Below are 25,781 nucleotides of genomic sequence, written 5' to 3'. Positions count from 1 at the left end.
ATATTCAAGGAAAAGACAGTGACGAGGACATGAGTGGCATTAGATGGGAGTGAGGGGCAGGGCATGGGGGAAAGGTAATTATGGGGGGGCAATAGGCCATCAGGAGAGAGTGGTAGACGCCAGAACAGAAATGGAAGATGATTCAGACATTTTTGATTAAGAAATCCGACACTATTTCGAAAATTTTGTCGTTTTGTCCAGATGTTAGTGTTTTATGGCCATGTAGGAAGAGGGATATCTTATCTAGTAGGGTTCTGAAATATGCATAAGTTACACCAAGTATATCTTCAACAGATTCGTAGAGATCACGATATTTTCTGTTTCAGTGGGCATTGAAAGAAAAAATGTCGGATGGTTTCCGGTTTCCCACATAAACAGTTGGCAGAAGCCATAGCTGTCCAGTTGTGGTCTTATAGTTGGGCTCTAAATAACAAATCGACTCATTTTGTATGTATGCATAGTAAGAGACAATTAGTGTCTGAAATAATATAATATTCTTACATAACTTTGCAAATGTGTTTATAACATTTTACTGACATATATTGCAATTATATAAGTAGATTTTGTCAACAATAAGCTGTGCATACGTTTGAAGGGTATTATAACTTATCATTTTAGGTCTTAGTTATGCGGACTAAATAAACTACTGAACCCTCAAGCTGACTTTGTCATTCCACCCCGAGACCATCCTTCAGCATGTTCACAGTAACATTGATCATTTCTTCAATTTTCAAGATAACAGGCCTATTGGTTTTCCTTGAAAACTATCCCCCTACATACTTTTAGGTTAAGATAAAGTACGAGGCACTAAGCTTTAAAATAATGGAGATAATAAGGGGTACTGGAGGAGATCAGCATTGGTCAGAAATATTGTGTGGGAAGTGTGACATCAAGTGGTGTAAGACGCGAAGCTGAGTGGTCATTTTTAGCTGGAGGTGAACGGGAGAGAAGATGTGGACTCGGAGAAAAAAGCAGTTTTTCAAACAAGTTGGTAAGATAACATTTCTTCTTTACACATTTTGGGAAGAGAATACTTGATATGAAAATGTGACAAGGAACTTGAAGGTGCAAAATCGTGCTTAATTTCATGTCAGATGGACATATAAAGATCTAAAAATTCGTCAAAATATTTAAAAATAGATACATCTTTGCACAGCAGTAGTTGTGGATCAGTTGTCAGTTACGAAATACTTCCTGGTTTTCACAAGGTCCTTCAAAGACCCTAAAACATCGTTATAATTGCCGCCAATACCATAAAGCACCTAAAAATACTTAGATATGGACATATCAGATTATATAAATGCCAAAATTCCACATGACAAAGATTTCTAGCCTCCTGGGAATTCTTTTCCCTTTATGCTCTTTGTCGCGCTGGCGGTCGATGCAGCATGTATTTCAAAACAAATTGACTGCAAATTTAGCACGATTTTGCACCTTCAAGTTCCGTGACATGTTTTCATATCATGTGCCTATTGTTTCTACAAGTATTCTCCACCCAAAATGCATAAAGATGTTATCTTAACGTGTTGTTAGAATAACTGCTTTTTTCTCCAAGCCTACGTCTTCAGTCCCATTCATCTCCAGCTAAAAATGACCACTCAGCTTTATGTCTTACACCACTACAAGTCACTTCCGGCACAATTCTGACCAATGCTGATCTCCTCCGGTACCCTTCATTGGTGAGGCACAATGCGTACATGCTGATGATTCGGGATGATTTGGCTGTGCATTACACCATTAGTTGTTTGCACTGGTGTGTGTAACACATTCATGGATGACGCGACTTTGCACAAAATAAAGCAGCCTACTGGGTATTATCTTTTCATGGGAGAGGGCTGTGAGTCCCTTTTACGCCAGGTTTACTTAGAGAAAGAATTTAGGCCCACCACTGTGCTTAACAGTTACAGTTGCATATCCTGCATTCCCCTAGGTAATTTCACTATTGGAATTAAATTTATATGAATTGTAAATTAGTACTGTATTCAATTTACTTTTCCTTTTTTTTTTTTTTTTAATAAAACTTTTCTTAAAAATGGCAGGGGAGGTGTTCATTTTTGAACATTTTCAACAGACCCGGGTGAAGGTTACACATCTGTGTCTGTACATAAAAATAATAAAATAAAACATAAACAAGTTTTATCTAAATTAACTTGAAACAATTCATGCAAGTAAAAAGCCTACCTGCAAAGATAATGTTTTTTCCTTTTCCTCTCTCGCAATATTGACAGATTTGGCAAGTTCCTCCTCCAAGCTACTTACTAGACCTTTTCATAAAAATAAAAACAAAAAGTAAAGGAACAAATTGCTAAGTAAACTATAAATAAGTAAATGCTTTCAGTGATTATGTACAACCATCAATCAGCATCAATGACAACAAAGTATATTAAGATGAATCAGATAAAAGACGTATCATCTGCATAAAAGCATTCTATGACTTAGGAGGTACAATCACTAATAGAATAACTTGTATAGCATTTAGACTAGAGAAATGACAAACAATCCAAGTCAGTCCAAGACTATCTACATTTGCTTTTTTTAAAACAATAGAAAGCAAGTATAGGATATTAGAGACTTAGATCTCTTAGTATCCCCAAAACAGATCTGTCCTTGATATCCCATTCCATCAGAGACAGATTAGTGTCATGTGCACTTAATACATCAACCAAACAATGATTTACTGCTAACCACATTTAGAGGATTAACTAGACCTACCTTCTTTTACCCTGCATTTCTCTTGAAGTTCATTATTTGTTCTAAAAAGGACAGAGAAAGGAGGACAAGTTAAAAAGTTACTATTTTCAATGCATTTCAAAAGCACATTAAATATGATAATTTAAAATGTGTTGTATTTACACCTAGACTGAGTGATGCCTCTAACTGGTGGTACACAGTTCCCCATGGTCTTCTTTTTCATATGCACCTTCATCACATTGCTTGCAACATTACTTCACAGGCTTTACAGCAGAATCAACTGATATCTCTTCTTCAATACTGTTGGAAAGGTAATGCAGTTATACCTCCTCTAATTCACTTTGAACAATCAATATGTATCCTGGTTCTAGCTATGCTATTACTCAGGATTAATGGACTGTGCACAAGAGGACTGAAGGTTGGAAATGTCAGTATTTTCTAGCCTGGGCCTATGCATTTGATTACATCCCCTGTGTAATTATACTGAGAAGTAAAAATGACAATCAATTATATCAAACAATGATCTGGTATACCTTTGTTTGTGTATGGACAAATTTAGACAAATCTTGTCCAGCTCTCCTTTCCTACTCTCTATAAATCTTCTAATATAAATTCATAAACATGAAGCCCTTCAGATGTAGTTGTACGCCTGGGAATTTTTTTCTGAATTCTTCACATCCTTATCAAATTTGTACTTTTGCATTATCCAAATTGTCTTGCCATCTATATTTAGGTTTTAATGAAACTTCAAACACGTAAAGACCTTAGCATGTGAAGCCCATGAAAAAAAGGCTAACACAACTTCTGTGCATGCATGAGATGGAGATTAGTCCAGCAAATGCCAATAGTTGTCAGTTTTTTAAAAATATTTTCTCAACAAAAATATTTACATTTTTATCATATAATTTTGCCCAAATTTGCACAGAAGTTAAATTTCATCAACCCATGGGTGAAAATTGTAAAAACTGAAAATCCTGAAATATCTTTCTCAGAGAATTTAGATCATATTAAAAAAGGCATCAAAATGAACACTGAACATCAGGCATCATCCTAAAAATGTTCACCCATGTATAAAAGCAGCAGGTTATTTCAGGTTCATGCAGCATCACGGCCTGCACCCAGGCATATCAAAAACAAACCGAAAAAAAATATAGCAATAAAAAAGTTAATTTGATGCAAAGCAATCAGTCAAATTATCAAAACCATTATAAAGTCAAATGAACTCAACTCATTTAAAGTGCTTAAGTTAGCCTGTGTCATCATTACCATTTCATTTCAATAGTATTTCTAGATCATGGCAAAGCTAATTTCATTTCTCCTGAAAAATCTGACAATTCTGGAGACAAAAATCGATTGATTTCACAACACACAGGCAATCATTATGCTACCATAGATAGCCTGCTATAGAAGAAAAAAGTTAAGTGCAGGTGTTATTGATCTTTAATAGTCTGGCAGTTTTCAGTGATGTACCCAAAGGACTTGCCAACAGATTTTTTTTCTTTTTCTCTTTTAAACTTGTATGTCTGCGTGTAAAGTGCAATCAAGCAGTGTCGATTTTCTGTCAACAGTAGGTCATTTGAAAATAACTAAAATAATTTATCATAATATTTGATTTTTTAACCTTTTTAATTCTGCAATGATGTTTTCCAAGGAGGTCTTTCTGGTGTGCATCTCTTCCAAAGTTTGAGAAAGTCCCTTTGCATCTTCTTTTGCAACTGTTAACTGCTTTTCTTTGTCTTCAAGCTGGAAAAAATGTAACTAGATGGTTTTGATTGATTGCCATCACATATCCCTGCTCTTTCACACTTTTTAAAGTGTATAAGTAGCTCACCCTATGACAATGCCTGGGTCCTGTATGTAAAATTATTGCAAATTATCTTCATAATAACTGAATAAAAAGTATCAGTGAAAAAATGCAAAATGTAAAAAGAATTATCCACTCCCCTACCCCGTCAGAGACAGCCCAACCCCCACCAACACAAATTATGACTGGTCCATCTACCTCCCTGATAATAGGTCTATCAATCCCAAAAACTTTCAACTTCCTCACTCTTATGACCTAGGAGGAGATAACTGAAGTTACTATGTAGAAAAAGCAATCCACCCCCTGAGACAGAACTACCCCAAGGCACATTAATATTCCGAAATGTCCATGCAAATCCTTGATGATATGTTTATAACTTGAGTTTCAACTTACTCATTCTAATGGTCTAGTGGGAGACAGCAGAAATAACAGTGTGTAAAATAATAAGAATCATCCCCCATCCCCTGAGGAGGGGGGGGGGGGGGGGGCGCCCAACCCAAAGGGACTCATGTCAGGCCTACCCAACTACCAGACTCGGCACCTAAGGATCCTGAATTAACCGGTATATCGCACCACACTACCCATTTTCAAGGTGTGTGTCAGATCGCATTTCGGAGTATCATACCCCAGAACAAATTTTGTAGGACGACTGCAGGCTCATCCACGCTCGGCTGTCACCTTGACTGGATAGTAAACGATTGTCGTAAAATCGCTATATGATTTTAAAACCGGGTGCATAAATTTGAAAGCCACCTAGAACAACCTTAGACTGTACTCTCATCTAGAGTACTCTATTTTATTGTCTCTATGGGGGTATATGGGCACTTTACGACATTCGGTTTGAATGTTTAACACCTTTGATAGGGCTTTTTTGCATTGTATTAGATTAATGTGGCAGTCTAAGGTTGTTCTAGGTGGTTTTCAAATTTATGCACCCGGTTTTAAAATCATGTAGCCATTTTACGACAATCGTTTACTATCCAATCAAGGTGACAACCGAGCGTGGGTTCATCCTGTCGGTGTTGTGACTGATACTCCAAAATGCGATCTGACACACACCTTGAAAACGGGTAGTGTGGTCCGATATACCGGTTAATTCAGGATCCTTAGGTGCCGAGTCTGGTAGTTGGGTAGGCCTGCATGTGATGATAAGTCTGCTAAAACCTAAAAAGTGAACTTCCTCATCATAATGGTCTCGGAGAAGTTAGCAGAAATTACAATGTGAAAAGAATTCAGAATCAACCACTTCCCAGGAACAGCCCAACCCCCAGTTGCACTAAAATTCATAAGTGCTCATGCACATCCCTGATAATAGGTCTATCAGTTCCCAAAGTTTCAACTTCCTCACTCTAATGGTCTAGGAGGAGTTAGGAGAAATTACAATGTGAAAAGAATTAAGAATAACATAATATGTCACACAGATTTACACACAACTCTTTAAAGATATCATAAGCATGACAAATATTGTTTTTATCCATCAGCAGTACGTATTTTTAATGAACAAAATGTATTTTAATAATTCCATTTTATTACATTTTATCGACAGATCATACTATTTTCATTTTATACTTGTATAAATATGACAATCAATTATTATTATTATTATTATTATTATTATGTACCTGCTTTTCAATATTTTCTCTGTTAGATTTCTCCACTTCATATCTTTCCCTTAACTCTGTGAGCTCTTCAACTGAGAGATTAAGACTGATGGAATCATCCTGCATCTGCTTTAATGCTTCCTTGTGTTTCCTTTTTATCTCTATATTTTTATCTGGAAATAAAAAATGAAGAAAAAAAAAGACAATTAAAACAGTTGTGGAATAAAGTCAAACCAACATTATATAATTAAGCAATTACTCCTTACCACCAATTTACTTTTTTTTTACTATGACATAAATGTTCATGCTTACCTTTTAACCTTTTTAAAGCACCTGCAAGTTTTGTGACCCTGTAATATAGGGCAAAAATAAGGCACATTTAAAGTATATTTACTGCATGTTTGTAATTTCTATTGTAATAGCCAATGGAATAACTTCCTTTTATAATGTAATAAATGTTTGAAATTTGTACTTTAATAGGGGACACATTATTCCAGTTTGTAACTAAAAATAAAATTATGGATAAATCATATATACCTTTAAAAGACAATTTTTTTTTCTCCACAAAGTACTTTGTAAGAAAGCCTTCTAATATCTGTTGACATGTTTTTACTATTCATGAAATTAAGATCACATCAACTGCATGACTAAAATTGTACCTCAGATCAGAGGCTCGCTTGGTTTTGGCAAGTTCAACAATTACTTTAGAAAAATCTTCTGTCTCTTGTAGCAACTGCTGTCTTGTAATTTCTGTGACATTCAAATGCTCATCTTCAGTTTTCTGAGCCCCCTGGGGTTTTGACAACAAATCCAACTGTTCTAACACAAGATCTTTATTGTGTCTACACTCTTCAACCTAGAAGACAGAAATCTATTTATAATTAGCAACTCTAATGAAAATTCATTTTCCTACAGGGGTTAGAGTAAGGCCCCCTGTTATTAACAAGAAACCACTGAATTTACCTTTTGTCCAAGATTTTTTGTTTCAAATAAGTATAGTTGCTTTAAACACACTGCAGCAAATTGTGGAAACCAACCAAATCCTAAGCATCAACACACACAATTAATTAGATTTAAGTACAAGAAAGGAAAGGCTAAATGTCAGTCACAACAGGAAATATCTATCCAGATACTAAGGGCATCCCTCATTCAACTATTGAAATACGGTATTGTGCTATGCTTCTTTCTATACAGTAGAAAATAATCAAATTTGGGAAAAGTTTGGTCGAAATTCACGAAATGGAAGTGCTCAGAATTTCCAAATGTTCAAATTTCATGGAATTCTGTCAATTTTATCTGGAAGTTGTCTGTTCGTCACCAGGCCTTATGTTACTTTCTCCCAATGATCTATTTAGAGTTACCATAATGTATGATAGGTGAGTGTCGGTAATTGCAACCCAAGGGATACACGTACTGTCACCCGATCACTATGTACAGCCTAAGGTAGTGTTGGCTATAGGGACACAAAACAGCATCATTATCAGTAGTATTGTTTTTCAAAAGCGAACCTGACAGCCAGAAACTAGTGCCGTTTTTCGAAAATGATCCTGGCGCTCAGAACGGGAGTGGACGGAGGGAGAGATGGCCGGTACGTGATTAGTGTCTACCATGGCCAGTTAGCCTTCATTGTGGAAGCCGGGCCTAGTGTTACCGTTGCTCCTTTCCATCCACTGAAACCGAGACGACAGCCGATCGGTGTCTATGGTGCACGTACAGGTAGCTTTCATCAGCAATTAGCGTCTTCTAAAGCCAGGTTCGTTGCCTTTACCATTGAAGTTGGGCGGAGCTTTACATGCAAGTGTGTCATCATCTCGCTGTGCGCGGGTTGGTGTCTGCGACGCATACATAGCCTAAACTGCAGAAGCCGGCCTCGGTATTATGGCCTATCTGCCTTCCAGGGAGGCCACTACGACCGCAGATCGGTATGTGCGGCACACAGGTAGCCTTCACCATGGCAGCTGAACTGTGTGTTACGGTCTCTCTCCGTTGTGTGCTGCGACCAAGATGACCGTTGATTGTTGTCTACAATCAAATATACCGGGGGGAGGGTTGGGCCCCTGGGTGCAGGGCTCGATATCCACAGTTGCGTGGTTCTATTTGCAACCACTTTTTTCGCTCAGGCAATCTTGACCAGCAGCTGTCCGACAACGCACCTGATTTCCTGGCACATAGTTGTGCAAATGTACACATTCGAAAAGTGTGTACGTTTTGTCATTTAAATCATCTTCAAACAAACACGCGAGTGAGGAACGAAACCGAAAAGGCAGTTTTCATATTCGTTAGCAATCCGAGCGATGCAGAAAGGCCATTTTCATATTCGTTCAAGGGACTGGAAGATCGTCAATGGGAAATCATGAGTGATCTGAGCGCGACGATAAGGCAATTTCTATACTGGTTCAAGGGACTTCGTTACTATATTTGTCAGCAGGAGATAGTCAGCGATCCGAGCAAGCCTAGAAGCTTGGGCATTTTGTCCATGCTAGAAGGCAATTTTCATATAGTCAGCAGAAAATGGTTAGCTATAGGGACGTAACCAGGCATACGCTCAGATGCACTGTGCGTACAATTTTTGGGGCCAACCATTATATTATTCTCTATAAATTTAGTGTATTTTTCAAGGTATATAAACGAAAATCCCCTTCAGTTGTAAATTATTGTCACCTGAATGTACAAATCCTCTATATAATTTATATATGCACCATGTTCTGACACCCCTTCTTTCACAGAACTGAGGTTAACAATATTATACATCAGAAATCCTATCTTAATCGTCCATCTAGCTGGAATTTCCTTTACCTTAATTGGAGGGTTAAGTGCCCTTCAGCTCTCAGGTAGCCTATCTTTGTCTTGAGTGTATCAAACGCACTCTTTCTGGCGACATTTATCTCAGGTAAAAATCTACCTGTGCATCATTTTCAAAGAGCAGCTCCAGCAGACCTGGGGGCACTAGATAAAATCTGAACATCGGGCTAAACAAGGAGCCAGAGAAACAAAGGAAGGCTGATCTTTCCTGCAAAGCTTCAAATAATTTTGACTTGATCCAGCTTAAGCCTCCAAACTAACAGGGTGGTGGCACAGGCAATTTTTACGATCACAAACAAATAATTAAACTTAGATATATCAGAACTTTATCCTGTAATATAATTGGTTGATATTGGGAGCCATGCACCCGCGTGTAAGCTGGGTGATACCATATATAAGTTCAACTGACAGAAGCAGACCATGGATATCACAAAGCGGATAGCAAGAAGGCGTAATGATAATAATAATAATAATACAACGATTACAAATTTTTTTGAAAAATGACGTCTTGGCTTGTCGGGCCGGCCGTGGATGTTGTACAAAATTTTCTTAGACTAATTTGACATACCCAGCTTTTATGATGCATCACAGTTGAATGGTACTACTTTGTAGTGCACGCTGTTTTTCAGTCTCGACGAAACTACTTCCTAAACCTTACAAAACACAATAAAATGTTTCCATTAACTTTAAAATACATATTCCAGCAGTGACAAGAGTGAGCTTCATGTGGTACAAAACACGTGTAGGCCCTAACAAACTGTTAGCAAATTTACCGCCAAATTATGAAAGGGGACACCTTCTGTACCTTCATACATGTGGCACCAGACAAAGCTGATAGACAAAAAGGCAATTTTCATATCATCAGCGGGAGATCGTTTGCAATCCGAGCGAAACAAGAAAGCAATTCTCATATTCGTTCAATGACTTTAGTTTGCGAAGATTGTCAGCCGGAGATCATTCTCAATCTAAACAAGACAAGAAGGCAATTTTCATATTCATTTAAGGGAGTTCGTTCCCGAAAGAACGTCAGTGGAAGATCGTAATCGATTGTTTTTAACCATCTCTCCCCAATGAAATTTATTATTTTTTAAAATAATTTTTCATTGATCTCAGCGAGACAAGAAAGCAATAATGGTAATCTTTATTGCAGCTCTTAATTGCTTCCTTTGTTCTGTTACTGAAGGCCCTACTGTAGACAATGCTATTGTGCACCACAGAAAAACTACCGATCGCTATCTCAAACCGAGTACTCCGGTAAAGAAATGACAGTGCAACTCTTAATTGATTATCCTGTTATCTTTATGAATGGTTATGACGATGTTGTTTAGTGTCTCAAGCTAACCGTACCGATCGCTATATTGCACCTTGGGCCGCACATGTAGTAGTCAGGTAAAGGTACTTGAGGGCAACCTTGCCGATTGTTAGAGCTTTATGAGCATGAAAATAGCCCCATGGCTGATTTTAAGATGTACGAAATTCATGAAAATAAAGATCATGCAAAATTGCTTACTGGTAGAAATTCATGGTCCATAAAAAACTACAGATTGCCAATTTTAAGATCATTCGAAATTTATGAGCCATTCGAAATTCATGGCACATTACCGTACTTACCATTACCAATAAAAACCATCAATTAGAAATGTCTTCTAAATCTTTATAATACAGACAAGTTTTCTTATAACAGTTTTCTTTAACCTTAGGGGTAAGCTTTTCACTCCATCTACTAGTTTTTTGAACTTATATTTAAAAAGTATTTTAGATAAGCTTACTGGGTATTTTGTAACATAACTGAAGCAGAGAAAGATGCTGTCTGTAAAATCATTACCACTATTTTGAGCTGTTCTACATAGTAAAAAATATCTCATCACATTACTGTTTGATAATTACATTAATTTGGTCAAAATATTTTAGATAAACATCTCACCAAATCTACAGATTTCATATCATTGAATAGATCACATGGCTTCAGATTGTCAAACACAGTTTCTCCTTCGTCATCTCCAATATCTGAACTAAAGACATCATCAATCAGAGCCTTTTCACAAAATGGAGATGGAAGGTCTTTCTCACTTTGAATCTACAAAATAATTGAAGAGAGATCACAACAGTTAATACAAACAATTAAACTAAAAGTTCTTATTTCATATCTGTTAGCCCAAACCTTAGTATAGAAAGTGCATTCACATTTCACAGATACAAAGATAACAAAAATATCAGAAAGTGACCATAAACACTAGGGCACAGACAGACACGTCTTTTTCCTTGCTTCTACCTTTAAATTACAATAGAGAACAAGCTGCAAAGAACAACAGCTCATTAAAAAATTCCAAATGTATACAGTGTCAATACCCTGGATAGTTACTTTGCCCAAATAAATCAAGCAAGAAACTAAATGAACAAATTTTTTTCACTCACCAGGTTTTTTAATTCAAAGTGTATTGAGGGTAATTTAGATGAGAAAGGAGTACTACTGGCACTGGGAAACAGACTCCTGGTAATCAATTCCTTCTCATTCTCACTGACAATGGAGGATTCATCACCAACAAGTTCATCACACTGCATATGCATACTAAAATAAGATAACGATAAGATAAGAAAGTAACATTATAATGAGTAAAATGACCTCCCCCCCCCCCAAAAAAAAATAATTTATATATTATTCTGTAAAATGCACAACCTTATGTCACAGCATTAGTTCTAATTTTGAGAAATAATAGATGACCATGTTATGCCAAACCTTAAAGTACAGTTAGAGTTAGATTAATATATAGGAGCAGGTTCTATGTAAAACTCTGATCAGATTTGTGTTTTGGGAGATTGTTTATTATTATCTTAATCAGTCTGGGTCACAAATGTTCTGCTAAGACAACTAGAATAAAAAATTAGAAAACGTAAACTATTTATCATGATTTCGGAGCACTGCCGGAAGTATTTCCGGCTCAAAGTCATGACCTGGATTTTCCCACGCTCACAACCAATCACAGCAGGGTACAGTCATAACAGAGGCGACGATACTGATGTCACGATGCAGGGCGAGCTTGTCAGAAAAGTAAGTGCCGTGTTTTTTGGCATATATTTGACATAAATGTAATTTTAAATCACAATAACTTTTGAGAATGCATGTATCGCGTGTTTTGGTCGGGTTTTCTTTGCAAACGGCAAAGTTAATGGAAAGGAACTCCATTGTGTTGATTGATTCCTCGAAGATTCTTCACACTTGAAAATATCTTCAGGCCTACAAGCCATTATTATTTTCCTATTGTAACATGTAACATTCGTTTGAACATTAATGTATATATTTTTTCTGCCTCTTTTGTCCCGGTTGCAATACTTTCCCCGTGTCTCAATCTTGGCTGTCTTGGCACCAAATAATAAGATCCTGGTCTCAGCCGTAGTATTTTACTCATAGTAAACCACGAGACTTGGCGAGAAATTGCGGGTTCTGAAGCCGCACTGTGAGATGGTAGCCGAGTATTTAAGATGAGTCGTCTTAAATAAATTAATGGAACTTAAAAATGATTTTAGGTAGCTTCATTTTCTGAACAGCTTTGGATAGGAGATATTTTGGCCATTATGGGAAAACTGGTGAGGTTTCCAGGAAAATTCATTTTCTTGCTATTTGAAGGGTCTAACTGAGACTGCCTTTAATGTCTTTTGTGTCTTTCATATCTTGGAATTCAAAGATTCATACATCAAGACAACAATTTAATAAAACAGCTAACAGACCAAGGACTTGCAAATATAGCACATTTAATTTAAAAAATATTAACCAACAATCATCTATTTACTGAATACAGTAATACTGTAATCTTAATTGCCTTAACTGACATTACTGACGTTTAACACACACTGATGCGATGCACTCCTTTTTTTTCAAAAATAACAATGTAGGTGATAGTTTGAATTAAACTTGGTGGCAAGGTCTGTGCTACTAATTTTTTACTCCACAATTACCACAGTAATCATTGAAAACCAAACAAAACAAGGCAACAAAACTGTCAAATATACAGACAAAAAGCAGAAAAAAATTTTTATTCATAGTAAAATAGTATTTGATTTAGATTGTTATTATTCATAACTACTTCTCTTATGTTGCTTAAATGTAAACTTCAAAAATTATAAATTAAGAGCAGTATAATTAGTAAATTACCTTGATGTACTTCATAAATTATGCAATTTGATTTTTGTATATGTCCTTTGTGGTCGTACAAGTATGTCTGATACAGCCAAACTGTACATCTGTTACATCAAAGTGTTCTAGCTCTGTCATTTCAATCATTCTCCTAACCTGACCTGACATTTTTTGTTCAATATATATATATATATATATCATTTATTTAGATTTTAGTAAGGCGTTCGACGTCGTGCCTCATCGACTTTTGGTTCATAAATTGCGTAGTTTTGGGATAAATGGTAGATTATTAAACTGGTTTAGCGGATATCTAACCGGAAGACAGCAAAGAGTATGCTTAAATGGTGAAATCTCATATACTAGTGATGTAACATCTGGAGTTCCACAAGGATCAATCTTGGGGCCACTGATGTTTTTACTCTATGTCAATGACTTACCTGAGGTTGTTGACCGGTTCACAACTATGTCTCTTTTTGCTGATGACTCAAAAATGCATAGATTAATTAGTTCTTTGGCTGATTGTTTGGCCCTCCAGGAGGATCTTGAGAGGGTAGTAGAGTGGTGTAATAGGTGGGGAATGAAATTGAATGCAAAAAAATGTATGCTGTTAAGTGTCACGCGGAAGGTCAATCCAACTGTATTTTATTATAACATCTTTGGACATGTATTGATAAAGGTACATGACGTAAGGGATTTAGGAGTTACCGTTAGCAGTGAGTTGACTTTTAATTCACATATAAATAACATTGTTAAGAGTGCAAATCAGACATGGGCAACTATTAGGCGAGTGTTTGATAGAAATAGGAACCCAAGGTTAATGCAGCCTCTTTTTGATTCGTTAGTACGTTCAAAGCTTGAGTTTAATTCTGTATCTTGGGATCACATTACAAAAGAAAATTTAATAAAACTAGAAAGGGTGCAGCGAACTGCCACAAGACATATTCTGGGTAACCAAATGAATTATAAAGACAGACTGGTTGCTTTAAACTTGCTGCCTTTAGCTTATAGAAGAGAAATTTTAGACGTTACCTTCCTGCATAGTTGTTTTATTGGCAGGGCTGTCCTTGATCATACGAAGTATTTGTACTTTAGAGTAAGAAGGGGAGATCATTTTATCATCCACAGTGCCAACTTCTGTAGAACCGAAACGTTTTGCCGGTCTTTTTTCAATCGCGTTGTTCCCATCTGGAACGCCCTTCCCATTTGCACACGTTCAGGGGTTGGCAGATCAATGTTTAGACGATCCGTCAGAGAGCACTATGGTACTCTTCTGGTGGAGCGCTTTGACCCCGAGAACGTTTGCACTTGGGTGGGTCGTTGCAGATGTACACATTGTCCTTTTTTAGTTGTACACATTGTCGTTTTTAGTACTAAAGTAGAGTTTTTATTTTTTATCATTTGTATATCATTGGGGGGTGTCCATTCATGGGTCATTGACCCTTTAGGCAAACCCTTTTGGGTACAATCTTATTTTTGTATTATTTTAAGTGACGTCGTACTATTAGTTGTAAGTTGTTTTATTATGCTCTTTTAAAATTCTTGTATATAATCTTGTACCCAATAAAGTCATTCAAATCAAATCAAATCAAAAATATAAATATATATATATATTACGGTAATGTGCCATGAATTTCAAACAGTAGAAAATAATTAAATTTGGGAAAAGTTTGTTTTGGCCGAAATTCATGAAATGGAGGTGCTCAGAACTTCCAAACGTTCGAATTTCATGGAATTCTGTCAATTTTGACCGGAAGTTGTCCTGACGATCTATTTAGAGTTACCATAATGTAAGATGGGTGAGTGTCGGTAATTGTGACCAAAGGGATACACGTACTTTCACCCAATCACTGTGTACGGCCCAAGGTGCTAGATAACGAGCGGTACTGTTGGCTAGGGATGCAAAGCAGCATCGTTATCAGTAGTGTTGTTTTTCAAAAGCGATTGTGGCAGCCAGAAACTAGTGTCGTTTTTCGAAAACGATCCTGGCGCTCAGACAGGAGTGGACGGAGGGAGAGACGGCAGCCGATTAGCGTCTACCACGGCCAGATAATCTTTACTGTGGAAGCTTAGTGTTACCGTGCGCCGAAACCGACATGACAGCCGATCGTTGTCTATGTCGCACGTACAAGTAGCCTTTATCTGCGATTACCGTTGAAGTCGGGCGGAGCTTTACGCGCAAGTGCGTCCTCATCTCGCCATGCACGGGTCGGTGTATCCTTCACCACAGCAGCCGAACTGTGTATTACGGTCTCTCTCCCCCGTGCGTTACAACCAAGATGACCGCTGATTGTTGTCTGCGATCAAATATACTAGGTTGGGGGGGGTGTGCAGGGCTCGATGACCACTTTTTTCGCTCAGGCAACCCAATCTTGACCAGCAGCTTTTCAACAACGCAATAATTTCCTGGCACATAGTTGTGCAAATGTACACATTTAAAAATGGTGTACATTTTGTAATTTAAACCATCTTCAAACAAACACGCGAGTGATCGGTAATCTAGACTAAACCGAAAAGGCAGTTTTCATATTTATTAGCAATTCGAGCGAGACAGAAAGGCCTTTTTGCATATTCGTTCAAGGGACTGGAAGATCGTCAATGGGAAATCATGAGTGATCTGAGCGCGACGATAAGGCAATTTCCACACTAGTTCAAGGGCCTTTGTTACTGTAGTCAGCAATGGATCGTCAGCGATCCAAGCAAGCCTAGAAGCTTGGACTTTTTGTCCATGTTAGAAGGCAGTTTTCATATAGTCAGTGGGAAATGGTTTGCGACAGGAGCGTACGCACAGATTCATTGTGCGTACAATTTTTTGGCCAACCATGATATTATTCTCTATAAATTTAGTGTATTTTTCCAGTGATTGCGAAAGCCGTCGGACCACGGCCATATGCCGGCAAAAATTCTGTGGGCTGGAAAACCCTTATAACTCATCGGCCCACATGACCGACGGACTAAAGTTGATTTCTTTTACAGACACCGACTCATATCTGAATTTATCGTAAAGCTCTGAGTACGCACTAGGCGCAAGTAAAATTTTAACCTGCGCCATACTGGAGCGTACAAATACATGTAGCAAACACTATTTTTTGTAATAAAGATCTTCATACATTATGATGTCGCTCGAAGTGCGCATAGAGATGCCGTGAGGGCTGACATGTGACCCGTTTCACAAAAAAATTATCGAAACTGAAACAACTACAGGTCAATGAAAAACGTACTGCTCAAGACACTGAAAACAGGCCGCTCAAACTGCTTACGACAGGCCGCGCACGGACCTCTGAGAACACCTAACTACATGTGCTGGGTAAACAAATATGGCTTCCGTCGCACCGCATGTTGAGTAACCGATAAGTGAAAAAGAGAAATATTCATTTGCTTTTTAGATGGGTGCTCTTAACTAATTTTAATGGATATTTTAAGTAATATTGCATCTTTAGCAGCGCTATATGTCAAAATGAAGGAAAACATCATTTTCAGTGCGGAAAATTTGCAATGGCACAGTCAGGATGCAAAACTGTCTATTAATTCATCTAAACGAACTAGCTTAGCCTTAGATATTGAATAAAAATTATTTACAGACTCTGGCCCGTAGCCAGGAATTGTTCAATTACAAAAAATAGTTCGAAAGAATCGCCCCTTTTGCTGACAAAAGGTTCACCCTTGGTAAAAATTGATCTAGGTACATGACGTTTTTATGGAAAAAAGACCCCCCCTTTTAAAATTGCCGACTACGGGCCTGCTATGAGAGCAATGGCTTTTTTTACAATAAGAATGGGAATTGTCTACCTTTTCCATGTAGTGCAATTATTTATTCTGAAAGATTTTTCCATTAAGTACAATTTTTTGGACAGTACAATATATTGTTAATTTTGGAAGATTTTTCCATACACTACAATTATTTAGGACTTCAGAGTAGAAGCATCAAGTTTTTTATTGTTTTTAATCATATAAAAATATTGAAATATAATGAATTTTCTCTAAATAATTCACGGCACACATTTTTTAAAAATGGCCCAATTTCTTTTTTTACCAAGTGGGCCAAAATGGCCCAACCAGATTTTGACCCAGGACGATCCCTGCTAACAGACAAGCATTTTTCCAATAGTGAAAATCTAAAAAAAAGTTAGAAAAGTTGGAAGCTTCACTTTACTATGACTTATATTTTAATTTTAGGCAAAAATTGGAATAGAAATTTACAAAGGATACATGATCTTGTGTTAAAAGATTAGAAATTAAGATAAGCAACCCAGATGTAAAAAGGATAAAACTTAAATGCCAGAAAGCATCCAAAATGAAGGATGTTTAAACTTAAATCTCAAATATTCTATTATATCTGGCCTGAAAATTGAAAAAGCACCGATTTAAAATGCCAGGCAATAACATTCATCAAAAATGAAATGAAAATATACAGCTTGATTATTTTATTGTGGGCTGGTAAAAAAAGGTGTGGGCTGACAAAATTTAGTTTGCTCCAGCCCACATGTCTGGTAAGTGTTCAATCTCTTTCGCAATCACTGTTTTTCAAGGAATATTATCGAAAATCCCCTTCGATTGTAAGTTAAAGGTAATGTACAAATCCTCTGTATAATTTATATATGCACCATTGTTCTGACACCCCTTCTCGTTTGCTTTCACAGAACTGAGGTAAACAATACTAGTTCCCATCAGAAGTCCGATCTTAATCGTCCAACTAGCTGGAACTTCCTTTACCTCTTAATTAGATGGTAAAATGCCCTTTAGTTCACATGTAGTCTTTGTCTTGAGTGTATCAAACGCACTCTCGCTGGCGATATTTATTTCAGGTAAAAATCTACCTGTGCATTATTTTCAAAGGGCTGCTCCAGCAGACCTGGGGGCACTGGATATATCTGATCATCGAGCTATACAAGGAGCCAGAGAAACAAAGAAAGATAGATTTTTCCTGCAAAGCTTCAAAGAATTTTGCACGGACTTGATCCAGCTTAACCCTCCAAACTAACGGGGTGGCATGGGCATTTTTTACAAAATGCACAAACAATTAAACTTAGATATATTAGAACTTTATCCTTTAATATAATTGGTTGATTTTGGGAGCCATGCACCCGCTTGTAAGGTGGGTGATGTCATATGTAAGTTCAACCTAGAGAAGCCGACCATGAAGTGGATATCATGAAGTGGATATCACGAAGTGGATAGCAAGAAGGCCCCATATTAGTACAACGATCCGAGCGTTCTGTTTTTCAGATTATTTTTTGAAAACTCAGGATAAGTACAGCAAACCACATTGAACAGCAGTACAGCACTGTTATTCAGAATTAACTTGATACAAGCAGGCACAATCTATATAAGTGCCCAAAGTTTATGTCAGTAAGCCCCTATAGTTAAATAAATATACCGTTATGAGCAAGTCTTTTCCCAGCGAACTGTCCAGCCGTCATTTGGACGGCCGCTTACATCACCGAACGGCCTATATTTTCAAAGACGGCTAGACGGCTTACGACTTTTTTTTTTTTGAAAAAATGACGTCTTGGCTTGTCGGGGCAGCCGTGGACGTTGTAAGAAATTTTCTTAAGAGTAATTTGATGTACCCAGCTTTTATGATGCGTCACAGATGAATGGTACTACTTTGTAGTGTACGCTGATATTCAGTCAAGACAAAACTACTTCCTAAAGCTTACAAAATGCAAAAAAAATGTTTCTATTTACTTTAAGATACACATTCAACGCCGTATGCAGCAGTGACAAAAGTGACCTTCATGTGGTACACTCTAAGCAAACTAACAGCCAATTTGTGAAAGGGGACACATTCCGGTCCTTCATATGTACAGCAACTGACAAAGCTGATTGACAAAAAGGCAATTTCAAATTTTCAGCGAGAGATCGTTCACAATCCGAGAGAGACAAGTCGGCAATTTTCATATTTGTTAAAAAGACTTCGTTAGCCAAAGGGCAAGACCAGAACACAATTTTCGTATCCTCAGCGGGAGATTGTTCGCAATCCGAGCAAAACAAGAAAGCTCATATTCGTTCAATGACTTTTGTTTGCAGAAGATTGTTCTCGATCTAAGCGAGACAAGAAGGCAATTTTCATATTCATTCAAAGGAGTTTGTTCAAGAAAGAGCGTTAGCAAAAGATCGTTATCGATTGTTTTTAACCCTTCCTCCCCATTGAAATTTACTATTTTTTAAAAATATTTTTTCATTTTATTTGTACATTTCAAGGGACTTCATAAGCGGAAGATCGTCAGTGGGAGATCGTGAACGATCTGAGCGAGACAAGAAAGCAATAATGATAATCTTTATTGCAGCTCTTAATATTGCTTCTTTTGTTCTGTTACTGAAGCCTCTACTGTTAACAATGCTACTGTGTGCCTCAGCAAAACTACCAATCGCTATCTCACACTAAGTACTGCGGTAAAGAAACAACAGCCCAACAGTAATTGATTCTACTGTTATCTGAATGAATGGTGATGACGATGTTGTTTAGCTTCCTAAGCTAACAGTACCAATCATTATCTTGCACCTTGGGCCGCACACGTAGCACTCAGGAAAAGGTACCCTGGGGCAATATTGCTGACTGTTAGATCTTTATGAGCGCGAAGATAGCCCGATGGCCAATTTTAAGGTGTACAAAATTTACGAAATCAAGATCACGCAAAATTGCTTACTGGCCGAAATTCATGGTCCATAAAAAAACTCCAGACAGCCGATTTTAAGAGCAGTACGAAATTCATGGCACATTACTGTATTTTTTTTTTTTTTAAATTTTTGGATTGCAAAGCTCACAGAGTTATTGAGATGAATAAAGCAAGTTGAAAAATCTCATTTGTACACATACATTTGTTACAGGGGTGTTTTCAGTATGTTACACAGCCATGCAAAGGAGTTGAATAATATTATTTTATACAGTGATGCATCCAGGATTTCCAAAATATGGGGCATATGCCCCCCTAATCTGGCAAAAAGGGGGCATGAGAAGTTGAGAAGGGGGCATTACAAAAATGGCCATTTTGTTTGTTTATAAGCCATTAATTCTTAAGCACTCATAAGCTTGCAAATGAAGAGCAAGCTTCTGAGTTATTAAGAGTTAATTGGCTTAGAACATGGCATTGTATCAAACCAACTATTATTCAAATGATTATATTTAGGTCCACGTTTCTCTAAAAAAGGAAAGAGCTGGAAATCAAGATATGCATTTGAATAAACATATGGTTAAATAAAGTTTAATATGAAAACTTACTTTCACTGTCTGTATCCTGATTGTTGTTTTGTGCATGGTGAAGCTGTGATAGGGATTTCACAAAATTCAGAAGCCATTTTGATGGTTTAATGTGCAATGTCACCTCAGTTATTTTAGTACTTGTATGTTGATAAGCAAAGTTTGTCAAACACATGAAATACACAGCTTTAAAAGCTTTTATAAGCACGTCCAAATCTTTCTTACACAAAGTGTTCATATTATTGCGCTGGCACAAGTCCTAGATGGCCTGTTTGTGGCCCGGCAATTCGCAATGCCGATCCAATGTAGAGGTTCTGTAGTTTGTATTTCCTTGCGCAAATAATTGGATTTTCCAGTTTCTACATTTAATACCAGCCATGAACGATTGGTTTTCCATGAATATTTTTGCTTTTTTCTCTGATCTGTCCGCATCAGGCTTCGACCCGCTTTCCTTCGACGGTTTTTCTTTCTGTGGTTCCTGTGCAGTTTCCACATTCTCCGAACCTTCGTTCAGCGAGACAGTCTCGGGAACCTGCGAAGTGTCCTTTTCCAAGTCTGTCGGTTCTTCCGACTCGACAGACTCCGGCTTATCAACGGTTTTCTTTGAGAAGAAATCGAGAATCGTTTTTTTGGCAGCCATTGTTTTTTAACACGTGATACAGAGGTCGCTGTGATGACCCCGATTAGGTAATAATTAACCAATCAATTAAATCAGATAAGCGCTATAAATAGCTATCTATGACGTATTGGAAAAACCATTACCTCAAACTCCCTCTCGCTGCAGGAGTATTTCCCCTTAGATCGGCGATACCGAGATCGCTATAGAAACTTTCAAGCGTGCATTTATTTGCTGAATATGCGCTCATTAGTTCAAATCTGCTGCATTTTTCGCGTACTGTTTCTCAAAATTGGGGGCATTCATTGGGAAAAGGGGGCAATGCCCCAATGCCGCACACTGGATGCATCACTGTTTATATGGTTATATAACCACCTAAGACCCACATATAGGCCACAAGAAATTGGCCCCAAATGTACATGATTTTGTGCAGTGCACTGCCAAAGTGTGCAAAATGTACATCCGTAATGCTGGAATTGCCCAGCATATTATCAGTTATTGAAATTTTACAACATTAAACGTTTCCAATTTCTGCAGAATGGTCATCCTTACAGCATGATCTGATGAAAGAAAGTTGGAAATACCTTATTAATTGTATATCAAAAATTGAGGCAGACCACTCTGTATTTTGAAAATGCCAGAACAAAAAAAAATTTCACAAAAAACTGAATAAATTCAAGAAAAAATAATAATCCAATCAAGCTGGTCTTCCAATTTGAGCTGTGCGTCAATCCTAAGAATCATTCTTGTAAGTTATAAAATAATTAATAGCACAGTTTTCATTTCATAATGTTTGTAGTGACATTGCACAATGTAGGTTTTTTGTCACCAATCAGTTTAGTTTTAGAATTAAACCTGCACTTTATTTCAATATTTCTTTCCTGTAAGTTTGAAATTGATTAGTGACATGGTTTTCATTCAAAGGTCAACATGTTTGCAGTGCCCAAATTTTCATCAAATTTGATGCAATATTGCATAATATGTACTTAACAACATAATTTTTAATTATAAATAAAATGATCATGGATATTCAGAAAATGCAACTAACAAAGGTTTTCAAGCCCATAAAAGTTCAAAATCATACTTGAAAATGGCAATATGTGAAAAATTTACATTTTGCTAAAACAGTATAACCTCAGATAAAGAAATCAATCACAGTGGTTTTCAGTCTCAAGCTGTACTTAAGTCCTAGGTTTCTTTGTTGAAATTTGAGAATAATAAGAGACATGGAATTACTTAAATTGTCACTATGGCGACAGTTTCCAAAATAGGCTTTTCTTAAAGTTTGATGCAACATTCTGTAATGATTAACAGCATAATCAATACCAATTTTTAATCATGCACTGCAGATATTTGGAAAATGTGACTAGCAAAGGTCTTAAGGCCCATGGAAGTCCAAAGTCACAAAGTTGAAAATGCCAATATCTGAAAAATGTTTATTTGACCAAAAAAAAAGCATAATTTCACCAAAAAATATCCGATCAGGCTGGGTTTGATCCCGACCTGTATTGGTCAGGCCTGTGAATTTGAAGACAATTGGCCTATTGGTTTTATTGAAATGTGTTGTCTGTATTGCATATATACTGAAAGAAAAAGAAAAAAAGCATTACTTCTGGAAGAATGGTCCGATCGATCTGATCTTCAAACTCAACCTGTATTTTATCAATATTGATCACTCCTATACGATTTGAAGCTGATTGGCCATTTGTTTTCCTTGCTATCAGTATTGCATATAAGCTGAAAAAAAAAAAACAGCATGACTTATGAAGAAATGGCCTGATCAGGCTGATTTTCGAAATTGGCCCTGTATTTTATGAATATTCATCAGTTCCGTAAGTTTAAAGACAAAAAGTAAAATGCTTTTCCACTTATCATGTTATGACTGAAAGTGAACAGCGACAGCAATGACAGATGCAGGGGATGACTGAATGTACAGACACATCTGCATCTGTACATAAAAATGAGAATCAACCAACCTCCAGGGAGAGTCCAACCCCAAGGTACACAAAAAAATTCAAGTAGTCATGCACATCCATGATTATAATTCTATCAATGATGAAATTGCATCACTCTGTTGGTATAGGAGGAGATAACAAATATTATAGTGTAAAAAGAATTAAGAATCAATAACCCCGCAAGGATCACCCTAACCCCGTCATACTAAAAACCAAATCAGTTCATTTTCGGTCCATCTTCTGTCTCTACAAAATAAATTTGAAACAAAAATCTTTAAATCAAAAAAAAATTGTTTTTACAAGTAAAATTAGTGAAAATCACATCCATACCTGTGCTGTGTCTGTATCAACTGAAGTTCTAGTTCATTCTTTTCTTGTCTTAGACCCTAGGAGAAAAAAAAAACATTGTTCAAAAAGGAATTTTCCAAATAAAGACATCTGCATGTAACATACTTGGGCAAAGCTAAAATAATTTTTATAAAACATTCCTTTTTAATAAGAGACTCAAGGTCTTAACTATACTCACATTTTTAAGATATGTATAAGATATCGGTTAAAGTTTTGATCTTGAATTTTTCTTTAATATGATAACAATATCTTACCTCAGATATTCTCTTCCACTGATCTAGAGTTGCTTTCATTTCTTCAGTTTCCTTACATCGCTGAAAGATAGAAGAATGATAGAATAATTTTTTACAACGAGCTTTTCCCTTTATAAGTTACTTTTAATCTTTTATCTGTATTACCCTTAAAACTCAAACTATTAAAATGACCAACATTTATGGATGTTCATGCATGACTATATTTCAAGGCCATCTTTCAGGATTTAACAAAGAAAATATTTTAAACTAGAGAATCAGAGAGGTGATACCGCCTCCATGTATTGTACCCCCATTTACATACACTTTACACATTTTTGACTACACAAAAGGTGAACATTATGATTTTCCAGATAAATTGTAAGACTCAGTCAGTAAGGTAATTCATAGCATTTTTCAAACTAGAGGATCAGCTGGAGAAAGCGCATTTGTATGGAAACCAAAACAAAAAATATCAATATTATATATAATATTATCATAATATAAGGTGAGCTGATATAATACTACTTCCTGGGTAGGCAGAGTTTTCAGTTTCGGCAACTAAAGGCTGCTTCTCCCGTGATAATGCACTGATTGACCCCAAACTCATGAAGATCAAAGATTACCCTAAGTGTAACATATGCTTGTAATATTATAGATTAGGTGTGTGTAGTTTCTGAAAATTGACAGAAAGAAATTTTTTGGCAAAAAATTCCCGTTTTTAGAAAATTTTGGCCTGTTTGACCTTGAAATCAAGGCCAATGATCATATCCAAGAACATATTTGAAATCTCCACATGTGACTTTCGCGCAGCCATCTATAGACATTTTTCTCGTAATTCCTTTGGTTTGGGAGATACTTAACATTTAATTTTGCAAATTTTGGACAAGGGTGAATTGGGACGACGGCCACACCTAGACTGGTGCACTGACAAAGCCCAAAATTCACATGGATCTACTTGAGATTATATGTGACCTAAATTCAAGAGATGGGTAAGCAGGCTCTTGTAGTCTAAGAGGATGAGCGGGAATGGTAACGTAGCAGTGGATCTGGCAGGGCCAGCAGATGGGGCTGGTAGGGACTAAAACCATGTGTACTGCCAGTGCCTACACTGGTGGTACAATAAATGGTAAGTGTATCCTACAACTGAATCAGCTGGTCACTTCTAAGAAAAAGGAGAGATGCTGGATTTTCTGTGTTGCTTAAATAATTCATTAATTATTAAGTCAGAGAAAAGGAATGACAGTAGAGTAAAAACACTCCAAGAAGACCACGTTTTGTTTTGATTTGATTTAAGGAGATGCAGGTCCAGGTTCATTTACAGCAAACAAGTCCTTAGTTCCTATAAATTTGTAGTCTAGGAGGAGAAGTGGGAACAGTGACTTGGCAGAGCCGGCGGACATTACAGGTCTGGACTTAAACAATGTGTACTGCCAGCGTTGCGCTTGTGGTACAATAACACATTTTCTTTTCCTCTATTGCACCTGGGATCAAAGATAGATGTATCTTGGGTCCTAGATTGCTTTCACTTTACTTTCTTTTTTTTTTTCCCCAAGCTGCAGGGTGGCCTTTGCTAAGTGGAACAGCAATAACAATCAAAGCCAAAGCATAGCAACACAAAATTACACCACACTGCATTACTTAGACCCTATTCCCACAGATTTTAGATCAATCTATCCCTGTGGGGAGTCTCACTAGATTACTGTCAGCTTAGCCGGCTTAAGCGTCTGTCCCGCCTACTAAAAGCTGTAAGAGGGTAATTAACTGTCGTGCGCGCTCGGCTAACTGCAATTTAGCGTGAACCCACAGGGAGTTAGGTTGATCGGGATGGATCGATCTTAATCTCTGGGAATGCACTCTTAAACTTTACCTCAGAAAGCTGCACTTCTTGAACGCGTCCCATTTCTTCAAACTTGGCTTTTAGTTGCTAAAAAAACACTGAATTGTGACCATTTATGAAGGTAAGACATATGGAAAATTTTTCAGAGAAGACTCTCATGAAGTTAAACAGGATAGATTGAAGAAATAAAATATTTCATTGCATCTAACCTTGAAATCTGTGAGAGAACCCAAAAGTTCATTGTGTGTAGTCTTAGCAGCATCAAGGTCACAGTTGGTTTGTATCAGCTGAAAAAAAGTAGACTTTAAAAATATGCATCTACCATATCTGCCCAATTTCATATTGCTTATAACAGTTACTGCCATGTTTCCAGTCAAAATGTGTTCATCTCTCCATGTCAGTTGTCAACCCATTACTTTGGTTATAATCAGCTAAATATACCGAGCAAATCTTACCCCTCAAGTCCTGTCCATGCCACTGCATCAGAGACAACTTAACTTATGTTAAACAAGGCAGCAAAGCTGTTAAATGTACAGACGAAAAACAGAAAATAAAGATGCAAAA

General features: G+C 37.0%; 1 protein-coding gene across 10 annotated transcripts in view; it reads right to left on the bottom strand.

The window, feature by feature from the left end:
- The window catches only part of LOC106155215 (inositol 1,4,5-triphosphate receptor associated 2), a 96,166-nt gene that overhangs the window by 57,127 nt on the left and 13,258 nt on the right, over nucleotides 1-25,781 (bottom strand). For 9 of the 10 annotated variants that reach the window (XM_087002538.1, XM_087002544.1, XM_087002548.1 and 6 more), the window contains 12 exons: nucleotides 25,427-25,504; nucleotides 25,248-25,304; nucleotides 23,402-23,461; nucleotides 23,130-23,185; nucleotides 11,314-11,467; nucleotides 10,823-10,975; nucleotides 6,756-6,952; nucleotides 6,409-6,446; nucleotides 6,118-6,269; nucleotides 4,313-4,434; nucleotides 2,713-2,753; nucleotides 2,182-2,264 (listed from right to left, as the gene is read on the bottom strand). In XM_087002538.1, the coding sequence (XP_086858664.1) occupies nucleotides 2,182-2,264; nucleotides 2,713-2,753; nucleotides 4,313-4,434; nucleotides 6,118-6,269; nucleotides 6,409-6,446; nucleotides 6,756-6,952; nucleotides 10,823-10,975; nucleotides 11,314-11,467; nucleotides 23,130-23,185; nucleotides 23,402-23,461; nucleotides 25,248-25,304; nucleotides 25,427-25,504 (1,191 nt within the window). The remainder of the gene's footprint in view (nucleotides 1-2,181; nucleotides 2,265-2,712; nucleotides 2,754-4,312; nucleotides 4,435-6,117; nucleotides 6,270-6,408; nucleotides 6,447-6,755; nucleotides 6,953-10,822; nucleotides 10,976-11,313; nucleotides 11,468-23,129; nucleotides 23,186-23,401; nucleotides 23,462-25,247; nucleotides 25,305-25,426; nucleotides 25,505-25,781) is intronic. The other variant, XM_087002545.1, reaches the window with a different exon arrangement.

This window comes from Lingula anatina, chromosome 1 (genome assembly GCF_051362555.1).
Source record: "Lingula anatina isolate TDL-2025a chromosome 1, LinAna3.0, whole genome shotgun sequence".
In the NCBI taxonomy this organism is placed as follows: domain Eukaryota; kingdom Metazoa; phylum Brachiopoda; class Lingulata; order Lingulida; family Lingulidae; genus Lingula; species Lingula anatina.
The sequence above is the reverse complement of the archived record's forward strand: the minus strand, read 5'-3'. Positions and strand labels throughout refer to the sequence as shown.